This window comes from Centruroides vittatus, unplaced genomic scaffold (assembly GCF_030686945.1).
Source record: "Centruroides vittatus isolate TY-2023 unplaced genomic scaffold, ASM3068694v2 contig_3050, whole genome shotgun sequence".
Taxonomy (NCBI): Eukaryota; Metazoa; Arthropoda; class Arachnida; order Scorpiones; family Buthidae; genus Centruroides; species Centruroides vittatus.
The window spans coordinates 208,426-235,678 of NW_027121958.1; the positions used below are offsets into that span (position 1 = coordinate 208,426).

General features: G+C 33.9%; 4 protein-coding genes across 4 annotated transcripts; 2 read left to right on the forward strand and 2 right to left on the reverse strand.

Moving 5' to 3' along the window:
• Positions 1 to 2,506: 2,506 nt before the first annotated feature.
• On the reverse strand, positions 2,507 to 3,526 carry LOC136972851 (uncharacterized). The gene has a single exon (XM_067267486.1). It carries the CDS (start codon positions 3,524 to 3,526, stop codon positions 2,507 to 2,509), a length of 1,020 nt encoding a protein of 339 aa, XP_067123587.1.
• A 4,922-nt stretch (positions 3,527 to 8,448) lies between these two features.
• Positions 8,449 to 9,501, forward strand: LOC136972852 (uncharacterized). The gene has a single exon (XM_067267487.1). The coding sequence runs from the start codon at positions 8,449 to 8,451 to the stop codon at positions 9,499 to 9,501; it is 1,053 nt and encodes a 350-aa protein (XP_067123588.1).
• Positions 9,502 to 15,671: 6,170 nt separating this feature from the next.
• LOC136972853 (ankyrin repeat and SOCS box protein 17-like) lies at positions 15,672 to 16,481 on the forward strand. Its single transcript, XM_067267488.1, has one exon. The coding sequence runs from the start codon at positions 15,672 to 15,674 to the stop codon at positions 16,479 to 16,481; it is 810 nt and encodes a 269-aa protein (XP_067123589.1).
• A 3,308-nt stretch (positions 16,482 to 19,789) lies between these two features.
• LOC136972870 (uncharacterized) lies at positions 19,790 to 26,992 on the reverse strand. Its single transcript, XM_067267516.1, has 7 exons — positions 26,803 to 26,992; positions 24,846 to 24,973; positions 24,028 to 24,169; positions 23,825 to 23,946; positions 23,642 to 23,752; positions 21,027 to 21,224; positions 19,790 to 19,923 (listed from the first exon to the last, which is right to left on the reverse strand). Exons 1-7 carry the CDS (start codon positions 26,918 to 26,920, stop codon positions 19,807 to 19,809), a joined length of 936 nt encoding a protein of 311 aa, XP_067123617.1. The 5' UTR covers positions 26,921 to 26,992; the 3' UTR covers positions 19,790 to 19,806.
• Between the last annotated feature and the right edge of the window lie 261 nt (positions 26,993 to 27,253).

Genomic DNA, 27,253 nt, shown 5'->3' on the forward strand with positions numbered 1-27,253 from the left:
TACTGTATTAAGTCTATGGGTCATATATCTTGTTACAATCTGTATAATCTAAGATATTGTAACATGATAGATTAACTAGATTTGACCGTGCGAGCCAGACAAGTCACTCCACTTGCCCATAGACTTAACATTGTGAACTTTTGTTTCGTATACCTCCTGTCATGGGTCAAATTTTAAAATGGTGTTTACGTCATGACCTAGACTGAGATGGATTCTATTTGTATGTAAAAAGTGATTTAGCTGGGTTAAGTGGTTTCGGAGGAGTTAATTGTCACACAAACGTCAGTCGTCACTGAGAGATCTGCCTGGTTCCCACTACTAGCCTGTTATTTAAAAGATCTCATCGTTTACGGATTATTAAAATGTTTTTATCATTTGAAAGTTAGAAAAACTAGCAACAAATTGCGTAATTTTCCCGGCTGTTATGAAATTTTATTTAAAAAATAACTTTTATATTATTAATCATAATACAGTATTTAAATAAAATTGTGTGGGGGTGCCATCCGTTACGATATTCTGTTGTAAACAATTTTATATTATTTATTATTATAAAATGGCAAAAGACTTAATTTTGAGAGTGGAGATGAGTTTTATAAAAAAAAGAAAACAAAATTAAATGCTAGCAACAAGTAAAATATTCATTAAGTGGGACTCACTGGAGATATGACACTTGACAACTCTTTATCTCTGTATCCTCTCAATCTTTCACAATCAAAAGTTAACGGTATCAATGTCCCTTAAACACAAGCTACCATGCCAAATTTCGTTTCTTAATCTTCAATCCATCCTGAGATACTAAAAGAAATAGATTCCAACATATACACTTCCACGGAATTTTTTGCCTTTTTTTACTCTTTTGGGATCAAGGGTCTCAAAAAGTGGAGATTTGCATAAAACTCAGAGGGTCAAATTTGATACGATTCTAATACTTTCTCTTGTTAAGTATACGTAACAGTTGAGAAAGTAAAATGTAGATTAATAATAATGAAAGCAGGATAAACAAAATAGCTGCCATTTCTAACTTTAAAACTTGCAACAGTTTTTCCCGTGTGAAAAATATTCCTTTTTTTATTAGCCCCATGGTAAAGAAGTTTTGAATTTAAAAGCAAAACTCATTACTTCTCCTTAGTGGAGTGGGTACCGTGCGTAACCCGATTGGAAAATTATCTCGTAGACATTTTTTTAAAATTTTACCTAATTGATACTAAGAAGCGCTTTCACAATCCATCCTTTATCCTTTTTTTAATTCAATTTTTGTGTATTTGTGATGGATTTCGTCCAGGCAGGTAAGAGACAGTGCTCAACATAGCCGGGTCTAAACATCCACAAAAAAAATTAGAAAAAGTAACTAAATACAGTAATAAAGGAAATCCTCGTTAATACGGCTACTTCGTAATTCGATGTAAAAATTCTGTCCTAACTGTGATATGCGTACAGTACGTGAACTCGTTCGTTTAGATCGGAGTGCCTCCATTTTATATTAAAACAATAGACCAAGAACAACTCTAATCTGGTCAACATGGCTTTGCTTTTAAATTAATGCATTTTCAGGTGTCACCTTACCCATGGACTACCTTTATTTCTCATATCTTGTAAAATATGGCTGGTTTTTTGGGTTGCGAGATTGGGCTGCAAGTAACTGATTGAGATATTTGTAGGGCTCTAAGCATTGCAGTGGATTATTGGGCTACAATTTGGAAAAAAAAAAATTGTAACCTATCGCGTCATCCGTCTGCTTGTCTGTCCTTCCCTAATCTCGAGAATAGTATTAGGTGAAAGTCGGGAACCAGTTATGGAAAGCTTAGGGGCAGGAGACCCTGATTAACTATACGAATTTTCGGTCTAGACCGGAAGTTCGTATATTTTCAAAACTTATCCAGAACGGAGTTACATAGATAAACGACATGGCCGTTGTTATCAGAAAGTGTGCTGTACAGGGGCAAGATACTACTAATTTAAGATCGAGAACATTTGCAGCCCGGCTTTGTGACGATGTCAATAATTTTTGCTCGTTTTTATATTTCAAATTTTAAATTTTACTGCTGCACGCCATGGAGACTTATTTCATAATGTGTGTTTTTTTTCTTTTTTTTAACTTCAAACAAATAGAAATAATCTTAATATTTTTCAAAAAAGTAGCCAAAAGTGAAATAATGCACAGAACACAGGAAGAGCTATTTGCTGCGCGAATATCATTAAATATATCATAACGAAAATATTCATACGCGGTATATTCCATTAAATTTGCTATCGCATTTGAATTGAAGCCCTTTATTAAAATTTCATAAATTTTTTGTTCCAATTACATTGATTTTGAAATACTTAAAATGTTTCTAATATTAGGAAATAACGAACAGAAAAGCACTTAAATCATAATTACTCTTTATGAACTAAAACGATTTTAATTATCCAAATTAGATACTAAACGTCGTAAAATTGCGACGATTTTGATTAATTTTTCCGGAAAATTAACTTGTAAAACGCATCCAATATTTTAAATGGCGAATTAATCGTCTTCCAGATTCAGATACTTTCGAAGTCGATTCGGGAGTGGAAGCTGAAAAATCCCTAGAGGAAGTTTCCACATTTTCCTCAAATGTCTTCTGATAACGCATCGACAAAGATGGCGCAGTTCTGACGGACGCCAATACCTTTCCCTCAAATTGCAAATAATTCCCCGCTCACTCAAGTCGCTGACGAAAGAACGGATTTCCGTCATATCCACTATCCTAAACCTCAAATCTCTTGGTTGTAGCTGAGGAATAATTCGAAGTAACAGTTTAATAATCAGTATCGATCTCTGAAGTTGTTCATCGTTCACGATGTATTCCGTGGAGAGAGAATTTATATTGTTCGACCACAACATTGAAATAGTGTTTCGAAAGTAATGCGAAGGATTCGAATAGTATTTGCAGATATCAACGGGTAAATCATTATCCGATTCCAGTATGGATCCGTGTTGAAGTAACAGTTGAAGTAACGTCGGCTTACTCTTCAACACGGCCGAAATCCACGGTGGAAGCCAAGAAACGGACGACGTCGGTAGATCCGGGAATCTGACGCCATTAATAGTCATTTTACAATTGTTTGCGTGACGAAGGAAATAGATTATCCTGGCGTATTCGTTAGGCTCTACGTTGCAACGCGCTATGGGAATTGGCCAATCGTCCGTTTGAGGTTCTCCATTCGTAACGACGTGATTGTAGACGATTGGAAAGTGCGATTCGAGTCGGTAAATTCGATAAAGGACTTGGCACACCAAGTTACTATTGGATAACCACCAATAATAACACAATTTGGCGGCGTGATGCAACATACGGCGTTCTAACGCTTCGCTGCAATGCTTTTCGTGTTTGAGTTTCTTCCAGCGATGGTGTAAATTTAATATGGTCGTGACGTGACGTTGGCCGTCGTCTTGCTCGAAACTCAACACGGAGATGATTTCTCGACGTATAAAATGATCGCGGCGGAAGATGATTTTGGAGACGAGTGATTTCTTACAACGTTTACAATTGTGTTGACCCATTGCGCCGATTTACTAAATAATAATTTGTTAAAACAATTACTTCGTCGTCGATAACAATAAGAGTTTCGACAAATTTTTAATCGTCGTTAAAACATTCCTAAATAAAATTAAATGTTGCATATAAATAATAAAAGATGCCATATTAATGTTTAGAAATTAAGAACACGATTCCATATTTGAACTTGCAGAATACAAATTTATAAAAGTTGTGGTGAGGCGAAGATGGAAGCTAGATCGTACGGGGCCAAGTTATTGTACGATTTTAGTTGTAAATTAAATAGGTTATTTTTTATTTCAGTAGTAGTAATTTATATCACAGTTTGTAATAATTAAAATAGAAAATGGAGGATCTTCGTAAGGATATTTACTTAGAACATGTTTGTTTCAAACTTTAATTGAAGTGGAGAGCCAGCATTAAGTTTTGTATATTGAAGTGCAATGCAAAACTAAATGCTAACTCTCCACTTAGACGATTGAATCGCCTCAAAATCGCGCTTTGTCACTGGCCCATTAGCAGGAAAATTGCCTTCCGGTTAGAATCGCTTTCAAGTACTTCGGCGACAAAGTGTTCAGTAACGCAGAATTCTTGCTAAGTCTAGTTATGCTGCGATGTTGAACTCGTTTCTAACTACTGCTTGATTCCTCCCACCACTAGAATTCTAGCTATAGTAGTTAAGTCAGATTCTTTTTTCTATGCTAACTTCTACTAGTGACGTCATTGTTTTTGTTTCTTCGTACGATTTGCAAGATGGCTGCTTGTGTTGGACTAAACGTATTTTATTATAACAATCGCAAAGTTATTCTCTCATTCTAAATCATTAACTCATGATAATTTTACATTTCCAAGTCATTTTAGAATAAGTCGGTATAACAGATTTCGGATACATTTTAACGGAAGATAATGGTCCATTTCGTTGATTACAATTAATAATTGCTTTGCAATAATTGTCGCAAACGAATTAATTATCATGATTTAAACAACTGGGCAAAATGGTGGACGAAGTTAAACAGAATAATCGTTCAATGATGCTCAGAACATTCTTAACTCCGCCCACTAAGCCACTCAGAATTCTAACTCAGGTGTTCTGCATTACTGAACACGGCCCAGGACAACGTATATTTTCGCCTGGCGATTCTGTCGCAGCCAATTGGCATGCAGCATCCATAATTCCAAGCGTACATCACATCATATTTTTACCCATCATCTTTAGCAATATATACAACGTAGTGTGAAAATTTCGAAGAGGTGCAAAAATAGAAAATATTACATTTAAAATATTAAAGTTTTATATTTTTCAATTTAATTTTACATTTATTTCAAGCTTGAAGTTTTGTCGCCATTTTAAAAAATTGCCACAACTCATCGGAAATCGCCTTCTATTTCGCGTAAAGCGTATAAGTGGGTATAAAAATCGTAAATGCTGGGGAAATCTCGATAACTTTTATTAAAAAATTAGTGTGTTAATATCTATTTTAATACAAAGTGTTTTAAATTTTTTAATGGATGATTGAACATGACGAAAAATGAAGAAATTTTAGTTTATGCTACGTATTTTTTAATTATTATTTTAAATGTTGTGCGGGATTCGATAATGATGGTGCAGATGCTATTAATACCAGTGTAGTAACGTAGTGTGGGACATTACATATTTTATCGGCAAGGAAACCGAATTCCGAATCGGTTCGTTTTAAAAATATTGAAACTGCAACACAAATTATTTTGTGCTGCAGTTTTTCCAATATTTATATGTAACAAAACATATTTTTCACAAGCTGAAATTAACCATGATGATGATTACGCCCTCCATTTTGATAATTTACACGTGTTTATTTTTCTTCCCGTAGAAAACGAGTGCGCTGGTTAGCGGCCTGTTTTGAAGGCTGAATCAACCAGGCCTAACGCGTCAAATGATTAAAAAAAATACAAAACTGGTCATAAAGTTCTTTGAGGCTCGGAAAATTCCCAAGATAAGATAGGGAACCAAGTTAGAATTTTAACATCTGCGATGTAATTTCGACGAAAGATTCGCAATAAAAAAATTTTAATCGTCACATTAAAGGACGGTTAGTGTTGTTAAGGTCCATATCTCTCGTTCTTTCACCTTGAAAGAACGAGAGAACAATATAAGTCAACAATATTTCCCAACCTACGTAAATATTTGGCGAGAAAACTTCGAAAAGGGGAATTTACCATATAAATACCCCAGCAACGAGTTGCTCAACTTTCCGGCAACATTTAAAACAACATATGGCGCCATCTGTTATGATATTTTAGTTAAAAATATAAAAAGTTGCCAATTTACAATATTTTAAAAACAGCTTAATTTTGAGGGACAGATGGGTTTTATAAAAGAAAGAAAAAAAAAAAAAAGAATTGTAAATGCTAATAACGAGTAAAATCGTCATTAAGTCCGACCCTGATGGAGATACACACGACCTCCTTCCCACCCTGTTGACTATTAATCACTAAAATTTAACAGCATCAATCCTCTGATACATAAATCTCCCTGCAAAATTTCAGAAATTTTCGACAAAAAGCACAGAAGTTATTAAGCTTCAAAGAGGGTGAACACAATGGTGCCTCCCACACATTAACGTTCATACATACAGAAATTACTACGATCTAAAGCCGAATTCAGTAATTGCATATTATAAAAAAAAAACAAAAAACACTTTATAATGCACATGCGCTAACTCTTGCCTACATAACGATCGGAACACCGCCCTTTCGGTAGCAGTTGTCTCTAGAACGAAAACAAAAATTGATTACAATGGCAGGCTTCTCAATCATGGTATCTAGTAATCTTGACACACACAAAACGATCCAAACATTCCTTTACTCTCCTTAATCTACTACTTCCCACGGAAAAATACAGACTGCCGGATGGTCGAGCGATCAAGGCAGCAGCTTACCGATCTAGGGGACCCGGGAACGAATCCGGAAGAGGCCAAAAAAAAAACCCTAGAAATTTTTCGGGGGTGGTCCGTCCGGATATATCGGGACCCGTCCCTCACCAGCCGGCCACCCCACTGTGAGCCTGGCCGAACTCATATTGAGCTTGCTAAAAGAGGCCTTCACGGGGCAGAAAAAGTTTAAAAAAAAAAAACTGGAAAGTACAATAATTACTGTTTTCTTTTATCCCATTCGACCTTACATCAAAAGTAGTGTAAATTATCTTATATTCATCTTATATTCAGTAGACGAACCATTTATCATTTGACACTTTACAGCTTGCTTGCTTTGCCCTTCAAAATAAGCCGCTAACCAGTGAAAATTATCAAAATGGAGGGCATAATATTCATTATGGTTAGGTTCCGATTCTCAAAAATATGTTTCATTAGATATAAATATTGGATAAACTGCAATACAAATTATTCCAATATTTTTTAAACGAGACGATTCCGACGTGCGGTTTCCTTGCCGATAAAATACGTAACGTCCTCCACTACGTTACGCTAGTATCTACGTCATCACTGTAGAATCCCTTACAACACTTTACCCTACTAATTTTTTAAATAAAAGTATTAACATTACTTAATTTTATTACGGATTTACCAATTTGTAATTATCGGATATAGAAAACAATCCTCATACCGTTACTCCAATATCCAATATCACTTCCTAAACCTTTTAAATTTCGGTACTGCATACGAAAATTAACAACTAACGTTTTCGATCGCCTCCGCGATCTTCGTCAGGTTTTATCGACGGTTTTGAAAAAGAATGCAAAAGGAATTATTTCAAAATTCAAACGATCGAATCTCTCCCGCGTGCAATAATTGCGAATGATCTAACAAGCAATTAATCTCCCTGATACCATCATACAAATGTCTCTGTCCATCCATACAGGAATACTACACTATCCTGAGATGCTACCAATGCGGGTGCATTTCGGATACATACCGCCACGCATATGATAATACGTTGCCATCCTTGAAATTAATACATTTCCCCGATTTTGACGCCTTGTAAATCTCAAGGGTCTCCAAGGCCCTGATGCGGTCCGTGTCGAATGACGTTTTAACGAGGCTGGTTTTATCAAAATCCGCCTTTATCTCGGGGTCGGTGGCGTAAGTCGACAGGGCGGTGGTGTGTCTTTTTTTGGCAACGTCATATTTGTGTTCCGAGATCCTTCTTTGAACGGACCTCTTGGTAGACCCGATGTATATTAGGTCCCTTTGGGACCTGTGATCCCTTATCGGGACACTATATACCCCTGGTGCTCTTAGAAAATCCGGTTTATCTTTGGCGTTCCTGAGTAGCGAATAGATCGATTGGGTTCTTGAGTACGCCAACTTGGTGCCCTTCTTCCGCGCTATTTCCTTGTATATGTCCTGCATACCTCTGTTGTACTGGACCACCGTGCGCCGGTTCGGCCCCGAATTGGACCTATCCCGTGTCACCGAAGCGCCAAGTGCCGTGTTTGTATTACGGAAGTTACGCGCTAATCTACGGATGAGGTCGCGTTTATAACCATGGTTAGCGGCTATGTCTTCTATGTGTCGCAGCTCTGTGAGCGTGTCCTCCCATTTAGAATTATGAGTGTACGCCCTCCTAACTAACGCCCTGAACGCCGCAATCTTATATGGATACGGGTCTTCAGACCCAGCAGGTATGTACATAGGTAGGTAGTCGGGCTTGTAATACACCCGCGTTTCAATACTGTTTACCTTGAGAGTTGGTCGATGAATTGAAGCGTACACAGGTTACAGAGAACACTCACATCACGGTATTGGATTTTCAGGCTCTATATCCTTCCATTAAACTCCAACCTTGCTTTTGCGCCCTTAGGGACGTCCTACTAACCAAGTATAGCCTACCAGCACACCGCAAACACGTACTTGAGCTCGCACACCTGGTGTGCTACAATTCGCTGTTTAGGTTCGACAACGCCACGTATTTACAGAAAAGGGGGGTCCCCATGGGGAGCCCAATTTCGGGCGACCTGTGTGAGTTGGTTTTACGGCAGTTAGAGAGAGATGTCATTCACAGGTTTACACACGATATTATTTTATATCGTAGGTATGTGGATGACGTGATGGTCATATGGAAGAACAAGCCGAACGTCCATGATTTTCTGCGCAGTGTTAACGACAACCCGTATGGGCTAACGCTTAAACTAGATCAACTATCGGGCACCGATGTGCACTTTTTAGACGTCGCCATTCAACTCAAGGTAAACAGTATTGAAACGCGGGTGTATTACAAGCCCGACTACCTACCTATGTACATACCTGCTGGGTCTGAAGACCCGTATCCATATAAGATTGCGGCGTTCAGGGCGTTAGTTAGGAGGGCGTACACTCATAATTCTAAATGGGAGGACACGCTCACAGAGCTGCGACACATAGAAGACATAGCCGCTAACCATGGTTATAAACGCGACCTCATCCGTAGATTAGCGCGTAACTTCCGTAATACAAACACGGCACTTGGCGCTTCGGTGACACGGGATAGGTCCAATTCGGGGCCGAACCGGCGCACGGTGGTCCAGTACAACAGAGGTATGCAGGACATATACAAGGAAATAGCGCGGAAGAAGGGCACCAAGTTGGCGTACTCAAGAACCCAATCGATCTATTCGCTACTCAGGAACGCCAAAGATAAACCGGATTTTCTAAGAGCACCAGGGGTATATAGTGTCCCGATAAGGGATCACAGGTCCCAAAGGGACCTAATATACATCGGGTCTACCAAGAGGTCCGTTCAAAGAAGGATCTCGGAACACAAATATGACGTTGCCAAAAAAAGACACACCACCGCCCTGTCGACTTACGCCACCGACCCCGAGATAAAGGCGGATTTTGATAAAACCAGCCTCGTTAAAACGTCATTCGACACGGACCGCATCAGGGCCTTGGAGACCCTTGAGATTTACAAGGCGTCAAAATCGGGGAAATGTATTAATTTCAAGGATGGCAACGTATTATCATATGCGTGGCGGTATGTATCCGAAATGCACCCGCATTGGTAGCATCTCAGGATAGTGTAGTATTCCTGTATGGATGGACAGAGACATTTGTATGATGGTATCAGGGAGATTAATTGCTTGTTAGATCATTCGCAATTATTGCACGCGGGAGAGATTCGATCGTTTGAATTTTGAAATAATTCCTTTTGCATTCTTTTTCAAAACCGTCGATAAAACCTGACGAAGATCGCGGAGGCGATCGAAAACGTTAGTTGTTAATTTTCGTATGCAGTACCGAAATTTAAAAGGTTTAGGAAGTGATATTGGATATCGGATATAGATTTCGTAAATGGGCACCAACGAAGGGACCATACCCCCAAGATAAGACGGCCGGATGGCCGAGCGGTAAAGGTGGCAGCCTACCGCTCTGGGGGACCCGGGATCGAATCCGAACGGGTCGAATAATCCCCAGGAATTTTTCGGGGGGTGGTCCGTTCGGATACGTCGGGCCCCGTCCCTCACCACCCGGTCGCCCCATTGTGGGCCTGGCCGAACCCATAATGGGCCTACTGAAAAAGAGGCCCTCTTAGTGCCCACAGGGCGGAAAGAGTTAAAAAAAAAAAAAAACCCAAGATAACAGCATGGCTTTTTGTCATTATGAATATATTTATATATTAGTTTTCAATGTGTATATTTTTTTCTCTTGCGTACAGGTGGTTATTTCGAATTAAAACATTGTTAATATCGTGAGATGGTCCTTTAGTTTATATATATGGCTGAAATTTGGAACAGACGTTATTTCAATTAGAAATTTTTCTTCTAAAAGGAGTAAGATGTACAGGAACAAGCCACTATTAATTTGAAGTGGAGAGCATATATTTTAAATTAAATAAGTTAAAAATTGCAGCGCGGCATTGTGACAATGTTACAAGAAATAATTGCTGGTATATTGAACACTTCCCATCCTGGCAACTTTAAAAATCTTATCTTTTTCACATTTCGATGGCATCTCGAGTAGTATTTTCGTGATATATCGGTTATTTTGTCGTACCTCATTTTAGACGTAAAAAGTATAGCAGATACTCAAGATATATTCAACTAACATTAGCTTTAAGTCATACATATTATTATTTTACTTCCCTAATCGACAATAATTAATTATTGATAGTCCTTGTGTTTGATATGTCTGGAATTTCACAGCGAAAGATAAGAATGTTGTCCAAATAGCTAAGGAAATTTAAAAAATAATAACCGCGTGTTTAAATGTACATCTAGTCTTCGGTTTATTGAAATATGAAAGAATACTTCAATATTTTGTTGTAAATTTAAGATGAAACTAGACTCCTTCGACACTTGTACAAATTTCCAATTTTCTTCTTCTTACAATAGGCCTACAGTTATAAAATGAGTTTACGCAAACGAACAAAATTTTTAAATTTAATATATTCCATATAGGGATTGCAATCCAGCAGTGTTTTAAATCCAGCTGGATTTTTGCTGGATTGAAATCATTCCAGCTGGATCCAGCGCGGATCCAGAGTGGATGTATTTTTGGTGCAATAAAGTGTTATCTGTCTATCTATCTATCCTGCAATTTATGTTTTTTTTAAATGAAATAAAACATTTTTAAAAAATACTTAAGAAGCTTTTATTATTTAGACTGGTCACTATAAATCTTCTTAGACATTTAGGTAGTAAACTTAACTTTGGTTCGGTTTAACACTTGAGATAGAGATAATTAACTTTACATTATAATTATAATCTAACTAAACATTTAATCTTTAAGTTAAATAATAGCAAAGGTAATTCTACTGATTAATTTATATTAATATATTATAATAATGTAAGGACAGAGAATCAGTGGCTAAGTGGCTATCAGTCTTACCAGTTTTCATATATAGGTTCTACATATTAGTCCAGTGGTTCCCAACCTTTTGTGAGCAATTTTCTTTAGCGGAACACTTACTTAAGTTAATATGAAATACATAAGCTTGTCATCAGTTATTTTATTAGAATTGAGCAGTTATAATTCAAAATCTCCACTCATATTATTAACGCCAATTCTAAGACAGGAAAAATATACCCAAATAACTTTAATGGGAAACTTGTGCCTGATGTTTTTTACATATTTCATTCAGTTTTTATAATTGCCTTTATCTTATTCGAAACAGTAGTACACTCCATAAGTACGAGTCGTACAGTACATATATATATTTAAGTTTATGAAAATTTTATGATTTTAATTTTTTGATATTCGGCGGCTCGAATACGATTGTACACTTTCCGATTTGCGACTAAATCTGCGGAACACTTGGGAGATGCTTACGGAACACCGGTTGGAAACCACTGTATTAGTCTGTAGTTATTTATAAGTATATAAAACTATGTACTGGAAGTAGAATAAGTTAAATAAACTACACCTTTATCAATCCAGCAAAATTGAATAAAATAATAACGTATTCAATCGCTTTTAACGATCTTCCTCAGTTACAAAAAAATACAACATTAACTATAGGACATAAAATGTGTTCGGAATAAATATGAAAATTAACGGAAAACGCCCAAACGGACAAAATATAGATAAATAAACAAAATAAATAGCGGAAAAAATATATACAGGGTGTTTTTTTTAAACTGACGGTACTCAGAAACATCTGTAGAGCAATCTAACAGCCGGACTGTCGCCAAATTTGGGAGAGTGACTAAGGATGACATGGAAAAGAGATTCTGCAAAGAAAAAAGTAGTACCTAAATTCGCCTGTAGAGGAGGATTTGGCGCTGTTATAGCAAAAAAGCTAGCAGCACTTCACTGAAGAAAGGGTCATCAGTCGCTTTTTCCACTTGCATGGCCGCCTCGCTTCCCGGATCTAACCCCATGTTACTTTTTCCTGTGGGGTTACTTAAAGTCCAAGGTCTATCTCGGTAGTGTCCCAAACTTGATGACTTTGAAAGACAACATTTCTCGAACTGTGATGAACATTCCTGAGGACATGTTACGTTCGGCCATAGAGAACACGGTGTTCAGGATGCAATGAGTTGTCCAGCAGGACGGTGATCACATTGAAGAAGGGAGAAGGTTATTTGCTGATTAATTAAACTTTCGTTATTACACTGAAACCTCTGTCTGATTATTCATTCGTGTGTTTGTTAATTGCAGCTGGATTTTATGCAGATTCTTAGCTGTTTTGCTACAACAGCGCCAAATCCACCCCTACCGGCAAATTTGGGTACTACTTTTTTCTTCGCGGAATCTCTTTCCCATGTCGTCCTTAGTCACTCTCCCAAATTTGGCGACAGTCCGGCTGTTAGATTGCTCTACAGATGTCTCTGAGTACCGTCAGTTTAAAAAAAAAACACCCTGTATATAAGATCCAACGAAACCAGCATTGTCCGTTAATAACATTAATTAATGTAAAAGGATCTCCACATGGTAGACAATGAGTCCGCATCTCTATGGTTTATACAACCAGTTGTCGTGTGCGCCTTGCAGATTTCCAATCTCTCAAGATGTTTGACCGTTTGCTTATTCGTCGTCGTTTTTATAATTGCCGCTTGATCCCATTGGAGGTTAACATCCTTCTGTCTTGCGTATGATGCCAGCGCAGTGTTGCCAAGGTTCTTACTGATTGTATATTTGTGCTCCTTGAGCCTTTGTTTTAAACTGCGCATCGTTGCACCCACATAAACAAGCTTGTAATTGAAACGTTGGTTGTGTAAAGGCACCGAATATATATCCCGTTGTTGAATTCCGATCCTCTTTCTTTTTATCGTTTCTTAAAAGTTTGAAAACAGTGGAATTACGTCGGTATACAATACGAAAATTATCAGACCTGGCAGTACATCTATGTAACTTGTTTTAAAAAAATGGGATGTAATTAAGCACAATTCTTTTTATATTTATTCCAAACACATTTTATGTTCTATAGTTAATGTTGTATTTTTTTGTAACTGAGGAAGATCGTTAAAAGCGATTGAATACGTTATTATTTTATTAAATTTTGCTGGATTGATTAAGGTATAGTTTATTTATAAGTAATTTAATTATTAGTGTTAGTAAAGTAGTGAGTAAGTAATTAGTAGCAGTCTAGTAGTTAGCAAAGCGGCAACGCGACGACGTAGACTTTTGCGCAATTATTTAGAAAGTTAATTGAGTATTTGCGGATCCGCAGCGCTGGATCCAGCTGGATTGCTGGATGAGGGATCCAGCAATTGCAATCCCTAATTCCATACCATCTGCGAGGAAAATTTCAAATTTCTTATCTCTATCAAATAAGTAATTCAATTTAAAACGTATCACAAAATTACCAATGTTTACTCTGGTTACTTTGTATTAACTAAAATAGATGTTAACAGATTCCCCGACGATTTTTAAAAGTTTTGTATATTGAAGTATATTGTATCCTTACGAAGATCCTCCATTTTCTATTTTAATTATTACAAATTATGATATTTTTTATTTCAGCAGTAATAATTTATAACCTATTTAATTTACAACAACTATAATCGTACAATAACTTGTCCCCCCCCGTACGATCCAGCTTCCATCTTCGCCTCACCATAACTTTTATAAATTTGCATTCTCCAAGTTCAAATGTTGAATCGTGTTCTTAATTTCTAAACATGTTGGCATCCAATTTGTTTAATTTCTTTATTCTGTTCCGAACTATTAAACAATATCTCAGAATGAGTAAAGTTTAAGAAACAAAATTTGGCACAGTAGCGCGTGTATAAAGGGCTATCAAATTTTTGGTTCTTTATTAAAGGTCGACAGGGTAGAGACATAGAAGGAGTCATGTGTCATATTTTCAGTGTGGTCGGACTTAATATTTTACTCGATATTAGCATTCACAATCGAGATGGGTTAATAATAATAATACTGTAATAATAAATAATGATAAGCTCAGAGTTCAAACGGTTGAGTTGAAATTTTGTACACAGTTAGGATACATCATAAGTATGTACAGTACACTAAGAAGTAATTTTTCGAAATTCCTCTCGTGGAGGGAAGAGGGAGAGGGTTAATAGAAGCGATTTTTTTGTAAGGAGTAATTCAGTTTATAACAGAGATGAAAAATAATAAATTAAACAACATGGCAAAATAAGCAACCTGTTTTTTATCAGTCTAAATGTTATATTTCTCATTCTTGACTTAGTTTAATGTATCTGTATACTCGTATATTATGTACTGTACAACATTTTTATTAAACTAATTTGTTTGTATTAGAATGTATTTACTATTTTTATTCATTCACGCTTACCAAATACCAATGTCGTCATCAAACGAGTCAATAAATGTGAACTTGTATATTCGGAAGATGTGTCGAATTTTAATGTTTAATTTTTAAAAGTCGTTTTATTTTGTATTTTTTTAAAAATAATCAGAATCGTCGTCATTATTACTTTCCCGGCTGTTATACAGTATAGGCTTATAACAAAGGAAAAGAATGACGATCAGTCAAAAAACGCTTTTCTCAGATTTTTACGCTTTTGGACTCGGGAAGCCTCGAAACGTAGAGAAGTGCAAAAGCATTCGGGGTTTTTTCTGTACGCACGGATGTTAGAATGTGTGCCAACCGATTTAGTTCAACCATTTCCAAGCTTAATAACTCTTGCGTTAAATCATCCGACTCCGATTCAATTTCGTGCCTCCCATACAGTCTAACATTCGTACATACAGGAAAAAAACCCGAATCTTTTGCATATCTCGACATTTCGAGGTGCCCCGAGTCCAAAATTGCAAAAATTTGGGGTGGGATCATTTTTTGAACGATCGCTACATTTTCCTCTGTTACATATAACAACAGAAAAGTAAAAATTATCGTATTGACTCATTACTTAGAAGCATATTTTAGCTTTGGAATAAAAAAGTTTCTACGTTCTATCTTTATTAGAACTATATTTATTGATGCTAATATTCTGAGGTGATGAGGTCAGATTTTTCGGGCCTACTTTGTTAACAACTCCGCCCCTGGTCGGAGTGGAGTCGAATCGTAAGAAAAAGTCGGAGTCGGAGGAGTCGTGTAAAAATCTACCGACTCCACAGCCCTGGTTGTAAGAAATCACTCGTCTCCAAAATCTTTCGTCGCAATCATTTTATACGTCGAGAAATCATCTCCGTGTTGAGTTTCGAGCAAGACGACGGCCAACGTCACGTCACGACCATATTAAATTTACACCATCGCTGGAAGAAACTCAAACACGAAAAGCATTGCAGCGAAGCGTTAGAACGCCGTATGTTGCATCACGCCGCCAAATTGTGTTATTATTGGTGGTTATCCAATAGTAACTTGGTGTGCCAAGTCCTTTATCGAATTTACCGACTCGAATCGCACTTTCCAATCGTCTACAATCACGTCGTTACGAATGGAGAACCTCAAACGGACGATTGGCCAATTCCCATAGCGCGTTGCAACGTAGAGCCTAACGAATACGCCAGGATAATCTATTTCCTTCGTCACGCAAACAATTGTAAAATGACTATTAATGGCGTCAGATTCCCGGATCTACCGACGTCGTCCGTTTCTTGGCTTCCACCGTGGATTTCGGCCGTGTTGAAGAGTAAGCCGACGTTACTTCAACTGTTACTTCAACACGGATCCATACTGGAATCGGATAATGATTTACCCGTTGATATCTGCAAATACTATTCGAATCCTTCGCATTACTTTCGAAACACTATCTCAATGTTGTGGTCGAACAATATAAATTCTCTCTCCACGGAATACATCGTGAACGATGAACAACTTCAGAGATCGATACTGATTATTAAACTGTTACTTCGAATTATTCCTCAGCTACAACCAAGAGATTTGAGGTTTAGGATAGTGGATATGACGGAAATCCGTTCTTTCGTCAGCGACTTGAGTGAGCGGGGAATTATTTGCAATTTGAGGGAAAGGTATTGGCGTCCGTCAGAACTGCGCCATCTTTGTCGATGCGTTATCAGAAGACATTTGAGGAAAATGTGGAAACTTCCTCTAGGGATTTTTCAGCTTCCACTCCCGAATCGACTTCGAAAGTATCTGAATCTGGAAGACGATTAATTCGCCATTTAAAATATTGGATGCGTTTTACAAGTTAATTTTCCGGAAAAATTAATCAAAATCGTCGCAATTTTACGACGTTTAGTATCTAATTTGGATAATTAAAATCGTTTTAGTTCATAAAGAGTAATTATGATTTAAGTGCTTTTCTGTTCGTTATTTCCTAATATTAGAAACATTTTAAGTATTTCAAAATCAATGTAATTGGAACAAAAAATTTATGAAATTTTAATAAAGGGCTTCAATTCAAATGCGATAGCAAATTTAATGGAATATACCGCGTATGAATATTTTCGTTATGATATATTTAATGATATTCGCGCAGCAAATAGCTCTTCCTGTGTTCTGTGCATTATTTCACTTTTGGCTACTTTTTTGAAAAATATTAAGATTATTTCTATTTGTTTGAAGTTAAAAAAAAGAAAAAAAACACACATTATGAAATAGGTCTCCATGGCGTGCAGCAGTAAAATTTAAAATTTGAAATATAAAAGCGAGCAAAAATTATTGACATGGTTACAATGCTGGGTTGCAATTTTTAATTTAAAATATATGCTCTCGATCTCATAGTAGTTGTGGCTTGCCCCTGTACATCATACTTTTTCTGATAGATGGCCGGCATGACTGTTCTATGTAACTACGTTCTGGGGAAAATTTTTGAAACTAATATATATAATGTTAGTCAACCAGGGCCTCCTGCCTTTAAGGTTTCCGTATCCAGTCCCAACCTTCATCTATCACAATTCTCAAGTGTAAGGAGGGACAGACAGATAATGACTAAATTTATAGCTGTACAATTTTTTCAAATTGTATTCCAATAATCCACTGAAGTTTCAGGAGGAAATCTCTGCTGATCTTATTAGCAGTTTTACTTATTTTGTAGCTTTTGTGCCAAGAAGTAACGATCAACCATTGAGTATTTTAGACCACATTTCTCTTAAAATTCAACTAAGAAATTCAATTTTCTAATAGAAATTTCACACACTATTCAGCATTTCACAATAGATGGGAACATTTTTTCGTCACTGCCACACTCGCTATCTTAATTATCCTGTTTAAAATTTGTTACAGACTCACCAGATGCACATTTATATGCTTTCATTATTTTATTGATTAATAACTTGTAATATACACATCAATAAATTTTTTGAAGTCAAAATAGTACAAATAATGAGTTGTAGGACCTTTTAATTAATTAAATACCGAAGTTTATAAGACATATATATATATATATATATATATATTTAATTGCTTTTATTGATTTTTTTCTTTTAAAATGTAACATTTCATATAAAATGATAATTTGCGTGAAATTTTTTATCATAAAATATAACAATTATCAAATACAAACATTTTGCATGCAGTGTATAAAAGCACAAAATTTTATCAAAAATATTTGGTACAACCAAAAGCACTAACTTTAGGAATTTCACTACTTTAAGATGTTTTATTTAAAATAAACATTTGGTCATATGCATTCTATCAAAGCAACTATTGAAACACCGACATGTTAACTGTTGAAAGACTGACCTCATTTTTAACTAGAAGTTATAATAAACATTCTAAAATTAGTTTTTACCTGTATATTGCTTTTGGATGCAACTTTTCCACAAATTCATTATGTTAACATTGAAGAAGCTGTAAAGATATTAAAATATTTGACAGAAGCCACATTTAATCATTTATTGAAACAAAAAAAAAATGTGTCTTCTGACAAATTTTTGATCATCCATAATTTTCAATTATATTTAAATAAAAAAAAAAATATGGCGTTAATAGTGTAAGATACTGAATTTTGGGAAAGTAACAGTTTGCTCAATAGGAAATACTTTCATTTTACTAAAACATAGAAGTAAACATTATAATCTCTGTATTTTGTCATAATTTATGACCCAATATAAATTATGTACTATACATTTTAAATAAGCAACAGTTTAAAAAAGCATGCTATAAATAATCTTAAAAAGATTTTTATTTTATATTTCAGTTAATAATATATCTATGTAAGATATAAAATGAAATGCAAAGACAGTATACTGCTTATTGTAATCATTTTTGGTGAATATTCAAGCAATAATTTTGGCATTTGGTCTTAATCCACAATATTCGGGTGATGCAGAATCAAACCTTTTTCCTGACCGTAAATGCCTCTGTATACGATGTTTTCCATAGTTGAATCACCCATCAGTTGCAATAAAAAAAAATCTCTAGTTTTTTTTTGCTTCAACGTATCAAAGCAGAAATAGCTAAACATTAAAACACTGAAAAGAAAGATTTAGTAATGTTTGTGAAAAAAATGAACCTGTTAATAGGCTAAATTAGTGGCCCGTTAATAGGTACATTTTTTCCACCGACATTGCGAAGCCAAAGCTTCAAAGCTAACTCAATTTCACTATTTTTCTGGTTCAATTTCTCCTGCAAATTACTCTCATTTTTTTCCTGCTGACATTTTGTAATATTTTTGGGGTTTCCTTATGTGCCAACTTTCAATGTATAAAAGCAAATTTTATTAATAATACAGGGTGTTCACTTAAAAGTATCCAATTTTAATTTGCCATAAAAAATGAATGGTTTAAGATACATAAATGGAAAAACTGGCAACTAGTGGAAAAACACATCAAGTTTTAGTTTTTTTTCATACTGCAAGATGACACAAGTCATGATATGGTATGCCCGATAGCATGGCCCCCAAGATCTCTTCCTGTGGGGTTACGTGAAAGATATGGTTTATGTAACTTTGGTTAGACCTTCAAAAGTGCATCATTGCAGCCATCAATACTGTGAGACAGGAAATTTCGTGCTATGCAGCATGTCCTAGTGCCTTGATGTTGTCACTGACTGCTGGAGAGCACAGTGATTTTTTTTTTCCAATGAAATTTGGTAAGTTTTTCTCTCATTTAAAATCTTTGGAAAGCTTATATCTTTAACAATTAACTTTTTTTATAGTGAAAATCAAATTGGGGTACTCCTCAGCAGAACACACTTTTTTTAAAACATTGACAATTGTGTTTTTGATTATTATTTGACAATTATCTAATGAATTTTTTTATTTTCTTGCAAATCTTTCTGACAGAAAGATCAAATAATGAGAGTGGATAATAAAACAAAACAAAGACTAGGGAGTGGACAATAAGAAGAAATTCCAGACTTATTTTGTCAAAACTTGTATTTTTCTGGGAGAAGTGCATATTTTCATTTAATTAGAATTTCTTATTTTGGTGTGATTCTTATTTGCATAATTTAAAAATAACTTTAATTTGATCAAAATTTATCTTCTTTAAATTATGAAATATAAATTTAAAACAAAATGCTGGTAATATCACTGTTATATTACTTCATACACACAAACTTCTGATAATTCGTCATGCTCTTGTAAAGACATTGCCACAATAGGATCTGTTATTGGAAATTTTCGAACCCAAGTCTTCAGATCAATACTGGTCTGAAAAATTGAATATAAATAAATAAATATATTATATTTAACTTAAATTTAAATTATCAACTCAACCAGTAATTGATAAAAAGCAAGATTTCAGCTTGGTACATTAACCTTCAGCATCCTGCTACTTTGGTAATCCTGTGTTAACTAATCAATTGCTAATGCTTAGTAAAACTAGATTAAGTTGTATGGCCAGTCAATTTTGCTCATTATGGCAAACTTAACTTACAATAAGGCTTGCTAACATGGGTAAGGATACATTTATGCAGACACAAATAGAGGGGGAAAGTCAAGAGAGTACTTTTAGGATCAGAATTCAGACTCATGATGCAGTTTATGCATAAGAGGGAAACGGTCGAGTCAGTTTCCCTCGTCGTCAAAAGTTCAACCTGTTGAACCTTATTTTTCTCTCTTCTCCTAAGTTTGTGCATGCACAGTAATTCAGCAGTCTTACTTTCATGCAAGGACAACAATAAAATAGATTATTTGTGCCATCATTACTGTCAGATATGAAGAAAATGACCTAAGCAGCTGCAAAAACACAGGGAGGTCATGAATATTTTTCTTTAAAACAAAACTACTTTATTATTTCATTGTAAAATTCATTGGACTTTTCCTTCCTACTTTTGCATGAATGCGACTAGAGGAATAAACATTGAGTACACTCCTGTAGACATATGACCTTTTCTTTTGTCCTGTTTGTCTCTCTCCTCTAGCATTTCTTACATCTGCATAAACATAAGTGTTGAAAATGATGGCCAATCCATATAACCTAATGATCCTAAATCCATATAAAGATGCAGATTACATTCAAATCCAGAACCCACAGTAAAAAAAAAGGATGAAACTTTATCACAGCCATTTGTCAGTGTAACCAAATACTAAAAGATTCTACTTTATGTAGTGCTTAAACAAATGATTTATTTTATCACACATCCTCTTTATATGGTATATTTAAATTAGAATAAAATAAGATTATTTTGCACTTTCAATACAAATATCTTAATAATAAAAACTTATTTAATTATATACTATTAAGAATTTACACTTTATAAAACATCATTAATAATAATTACATATATTTTAATAAAAGTAATTATAAATACCTTCAAAATGCTTAAAGTAGACTCTAAACTGGGTATGGTAATCAGTCGAGTTTTAGGTTTAGTTATATTTTTTCTCAAAAATTCCCATGCCTTTATCTGTTGATCTTCTGTTTGAAAAAATTCAAACACATTATTTAATATTATAATATCTGCAGATTTAACTGCTTCCGGTTGATTGCAGATATCATCACAGATTATCTGAAAAAATTTGAAATTCGATTAAGGCTTGTTTGTTTTGATTTAAATCAATGACTTGGCGACTTTTAAAATCATTAACATTTCAGAAAAAAATTTTAAATTAAACTCAAAATATAAACTTATAACAACAACTTAAAATTAGCTATTAAAACACAAATTAATTCAAAATATTCTATTAATAAAAATTATTTTACATAAACCAGTTTATGAATACCAAATGGATTATAGCGTAAACTAAATTTATTTCATTGGGCTGCAATTTTCAAACTGCAGACCTTTACATTACCGCTGTCATCTGTCTGCCCTTTTTTTAATCTGAATAATAGAGTCAGATAGATGAAAATCAAGACCACACATGGAAAGCTTAGGATAGAGACCCAATTAATTATATACGAACTTCCAATCTGAACCAGAAGTCGTGCGATGCTTTTATACAATTAAACATTGAAAGCCAGCATTGTGACAATGACAATAATATGCATTCAATTTTTATGCTATGAAATCACAATAATAATATGCATTTCATTTTGCATATTAAACATTTTTCATATCTCCTAAATTTTCTTACCAAGTTATTTTAACCTTTCTGATACACTGATTTTGTAAAATGTTTATTTTATCATTTTAAAAAAGTAATCTCTTTTTAATAGAATATTATATTAATAAATGAATAACCAGAATGAAACTTATAAAAATAGTTTTTAAGAAATTTTACAATGATTAAAAGGATCTTTTTTCACAAATGATTCGGGTGGGCCTTTGATAGTGTAATCAGATGAAGAGGAATAGAGTAGTTTATTTTGACCCAGATATGGAACTATTCCTCAATATTTTGACCACCTGTAAAAATTCGACACATTAATTTATATTCACACATGGTCCATTATATATCAGCATCTTTACTTCACAATCATTCAGGCATCTGTCAATATTTTCATATTTTGTTTCTTTATATAAAATGAAAAAAAATATCTATTATATCTGAAATTAAAGAATAGATTCATAAGATTAAAGTCTCTTCTTTAAGATATGAGCATTTATGTGCACAGCATTAACAAATTACTGAACGTATGGCATGATCAAAAAGTTCATTTTCACATCAGGTGTTTCTGGTTCAATATCTAGGAAACAAACTTGCTTGTTCTTTTTAAGTACGATCTTTACAGGTGATAGAATGAATGGTCTGTATGACAATGATTTCTTCTGCAACTTCTCTGATGGTTATCCTCCAATTTTCAGAAATTAAATTCTTAACTTTATCAACAGTGTTGGGTGGTCTTGCCATTTTTGGACATCCACATCTTGAGTCATCTATGATTGAGATACGGCCATCTTTAAGCCTCTTGTACTGTACCATTCAAATAATAATGTTAAATTTTATTGAAGCATCTCCGAAAGCTTTTTTTGGATCATCAAGAAGTCTTCACTGGCCAATTTTTCCAAATGGAAGAGAAACTTCAATCTTATGCAATATTTGTGTACATCTTCCATTGAAAACTTGACGAAATGTTAATATGCCTGAGTCCAATCAAATTTTCTACAAATATACACACTGCATGCAATTGTTTTTGCACACACAGTAAAAATCAAATTTGTCTGCTTTTTAATTTTTCTACTCTTTAAAAAATAAGAATAGAAAAATTAAAAAGGTGGTTTTAAAGCCAATTCAGGAACTTTATCATCATACCCTGTAAATCCTAATTAATAATATAAAAGTGTGTATGTGTAAATTCCTTATAACGCCATCAATTTTTGACCAATCCAGATAAAATGGATATAACCAAACTTTAATGTTCTGACAGAAAGTACAGGCTACTTATTTTGCAGAAATATTAGCTATAGAATAAATGTTTTATTGATTTTGGATCAGTGATTGCACTTATGTTGCAGTGACATAAACGACCTCATTTAGTTCATGCTTGATGACTGAATTATTTCCCTTAATTTGGCAAATGGCATATTTTAAACTTACTTCATTAAATTTAATTTTTAAAAGATTGTTGTAGCAGTGACACAATCTGGCAATTATAAAAACTTTTTATAGTGACCTCATGACAGTCTATTATCCAATCGGAAGTAATGACCTAATGAGCCTGTCGTTTAAAATGTATTATTGCGCATTAACTATGCTTCAATGGACAGTATAAGCTACCTAATTTGTGGAAACATTAGCTACTCTTCTTGAATTTCTTGAAATTTGTACTCTTCTCAATTCTCCAATCTGTACTTTCTCATAGTAGTCCTTCATGCTTGGTGGGGGAATTTCTAGTAACTTCATAAGATCAGTAGATAAAATCATTTTTTTCTCATCACATAAACCAACCTTTATCCTGTTTATTTTCTGTCAACTTACATATACTCACATTTATTAGATTTTAGAATAATTAAATCTTTTTAAAACTGAATTTATTACTTACTTCAATTCTGTCTTCCATTTTATGTTTTTGAATAATCTGACGTTGAATCTTGCAGAGATCTTCATTTAACTCTATGCCAACAATTTTTGGAATTTTGGTGTATAGATATGCCTAGAAAGTTTAAATATTTAAAACACATGACCATATAAATTTAAATATATAAAAATATAAAATAATACTTACTCCATACAACATAGCACCAAGTCTCGAACCGACGTCCAAGATGCACTGGGCATCCGAGAAGGGAACAAGATTATTAAAAATGAATTCAATTCTTCTTCTGGATGCAGAATGGGATATAAAAGCTGGATAAATAAATAATTAAAGTTTAATTTTTAAATTATAATATGCCTTTTCTTTTAGATTTGATAAAGTAAACTGCATACTTAAAGGAACTATTTCACGTGAATGACATTTCTTGCAATAGTATCTAGTTAGTTTATTCTCTCTTTCCAAATCGTCAAGTTCGTAACTTTCGTATAAAAATGCATCGACGTGTTCAGTAAACTGGGGATCACAGTCGGCATTCTGTTAAAGAAATTTTTATATATTACTAAAACTTTCATTAACTGATTCAATTTCACAACATCGTTTTGTGTTCTTATAATATCATAGGAATTTGTTCTTTGTAAAAGAAAAGAATCGGGATTTAAAGATTATATTATTGATAATATTTTCAATTTGACAACAAATTAGAATAGAATAAGAACATATTTTAAAATTTTTATAAAAGTAATTTTTGATTTATATATATAAAATATATCAAATATATATCTTTAACCTTAACTAAATTCATATGCTTTATCCTATATCTATATTTAAATATATAAGATAAAGGATTATTTTCTACAAATATCTCTAATGGTATTCACACTTCAGCTGATATTGGCATCCTTATTTGAGGTACAATTTTAATACCATCCACTCGTGCTCACACCTACACTAATACCCGAATAGGTGCCATTTCAACCTTTTGACTATTTGTTCAAAATTATATTCTTTTTTCAAATGTTAACATAATCCAAAGATTGCTCAAAGCAAATCAAAAATGTGTTTGTTTTTCGTTAAATTTAATTTTTGAAACTGAAGTTTTGGTTTCTGCTGAGTATTTCTTTAATGACTCACTATTTAAGGTGAAATGAATCAGACTTTCATAAATCGATAGTTAAATTGAACAATTTTTACATTTCTAAATAATACTTACCTCTCCTTTCTTTGGTTGAATTACTTTTTCTGATGGTAATATTGCATTGAAAGGCACTAGACTTTTAATATCTTCTGCGATATCACGAAGCTGCATATAAGCAATAGCCGGTCCTTCACCACGACAGTCTATGGACATAGAATAATAATAAATTTTCTATTTTTTTAACATAACAAAAAACAAAAAAATTCTCAAAAGATATATTACTATAATTTTTCTTTTATTGTAATCTATCATTTATTTCTGAGATGTTGTATTGTAAAGTAATTATACTAATTTAATAAATTTTTATAGAAATTTTGAAATTAAAGATCATAAACTGTACCTAAAGTACAAAAAAATTTTTATTTAAAGTAGATAATTATATAGATAACAGTATTTGTTATCTTTCTATTAATATACCAATGAAACAGAATATAGATTATTTGTTGAAAATTTATATTAATATTTAACCTAAAAATTCCCTGATCTTATTGATAGGTATCACAAATACCAAACAATATTTTTATAATAAAAAGAATTGCTAACAAGAAGAAAAATATCAATTAAGCACAGACATTAGTGAAAAACAATTTATCAAAGAAACAGAATATCATATTTCATAAGCTACAATAAACTAAATGATTCTCTAGGTCAGAGGTGGGCAACCCTTTACAAGTCTAGCAAATACGGGCCTCCGACAACCGTTTTCTAGCACGGAACCCAGGGATTACCTTAAAAAGTAGATATCCGTCGTCTTCGGAGTTGTATATTTTAACTTAATAGAATAAACTTTTATTTTGAAAACCGCTAAAAAGAGGTTTATAGGCAAATAAACAAATTTGTTCCGTCCTTCCAATCCAAAATTCACCAAAGGTTAAGAGCCACTCCATTTTTAGTGGTTTCCAAAATATGTGATTATATCTGGAAAATATTGCTAATTTTAGGTTTAAAATAAACTTTATTGAATAGATCAATACTAAATTGATCATGCTTGCCGATTGAATAAATTATTACAATCTTCATATTGGAAAAAATATGGCCAATTGAAACAAAATAAAATTAGGCAAAAACTCTGAAAAAAATAATTTTATTCAAAAAAACATTACAGAAACTTGTATAACTAATGATTTGTCGTTTACGGCAGGTCAGTTTCGCTGGGATGCCCGTACATAAATTTATCTTTATTAAATATTTTAAACCGTACGAACTAGGTCTACCTGTGTGGGCCGGACAACTTTGTCCACTAACCCCTAAACTTAACATTGTGAACTTTAACCTTGTATATCTTCGGTCGCAGGTCAAATTTTAAAATGCCATTCACGTCACAACCTAGACCAAGAAGGATTGTATTTGTGTGCTAAAAACTATTTAAAATCAATTAAGCAATTTCGTAGGAGTTAACCGTTGCACGAACGTCAGTCATTTCGTATAATCGAGCAGAGCAAGGCGGATCACTGACTCGTTCCACTTGATTATACGAAATTATTGTATTTTACTATAATACAGTGCAAAATAATAAAACAAAAAGAATTTTAATTTTTAATAATAATAATAATGCTAAATAATGTCATTTTTATTAATACTTTATTACATAACTATTAATAATTGATAATCTTGAAAAAAGAATTTTTAAGATAAGTGTGTGCAATTTCTTGATAATTCAATTTAATCTAGCCAACACCTAGATTGATATTAAATTCTTGAATTCTCTTTATAAAGAATCTCACCATGATTTTATGTAATTTTTCTACTAAAACTAAAGTAATAAATTTGTGCTACAAATACAAATTTTAAACTAGAAAATTATATTAATTTTTTAAAAATTCTCTTAAAAACTTCATCTTTATATGACATTTTTAAAGTGGTTATTTAATATATTATCAACAAACTGGGACGGATTTACTCTTACAAAGCCAATGTGTTCCACGTAACTTACATTAGAGATAGTGCAAATAACACGTGACTATGACTTTACCTTGTATAAACCATCTTCTGTTAATGTAATTTAAGAAATCTGCGACGTGGTATTCATCTACCCCCTCCAAAAACTTATCGAAGGCATCCTGAGCCTGTTCTAAATTCATTTTTGACATAGCTTCACGTAACGGTGGCAATTTCCTACACGCACAACTCACAAGCACAAGCTCGACTGACTGCAAATTCCGAGTGGCCTGCTTTTATAGGATTACGAAATACACACTCGCGCCTCTAGCGTAGAAATCTGGTACTAATAGGAGTGTACATGTACAGTACATAAAACATTACCTGGTACGGAAAAAATACACAAAAAATGGTAGAACTGTGCGAAAATGGCTTACTTCTCGTTGGTTTTCCTTCTTTTAAATCGATAGAGTTTCTCCTGCTTTATATTCCCTTCGAATTTAAAAAATAAACAAAAAGTACACGAAGAACTAAGGGGAAAAAAC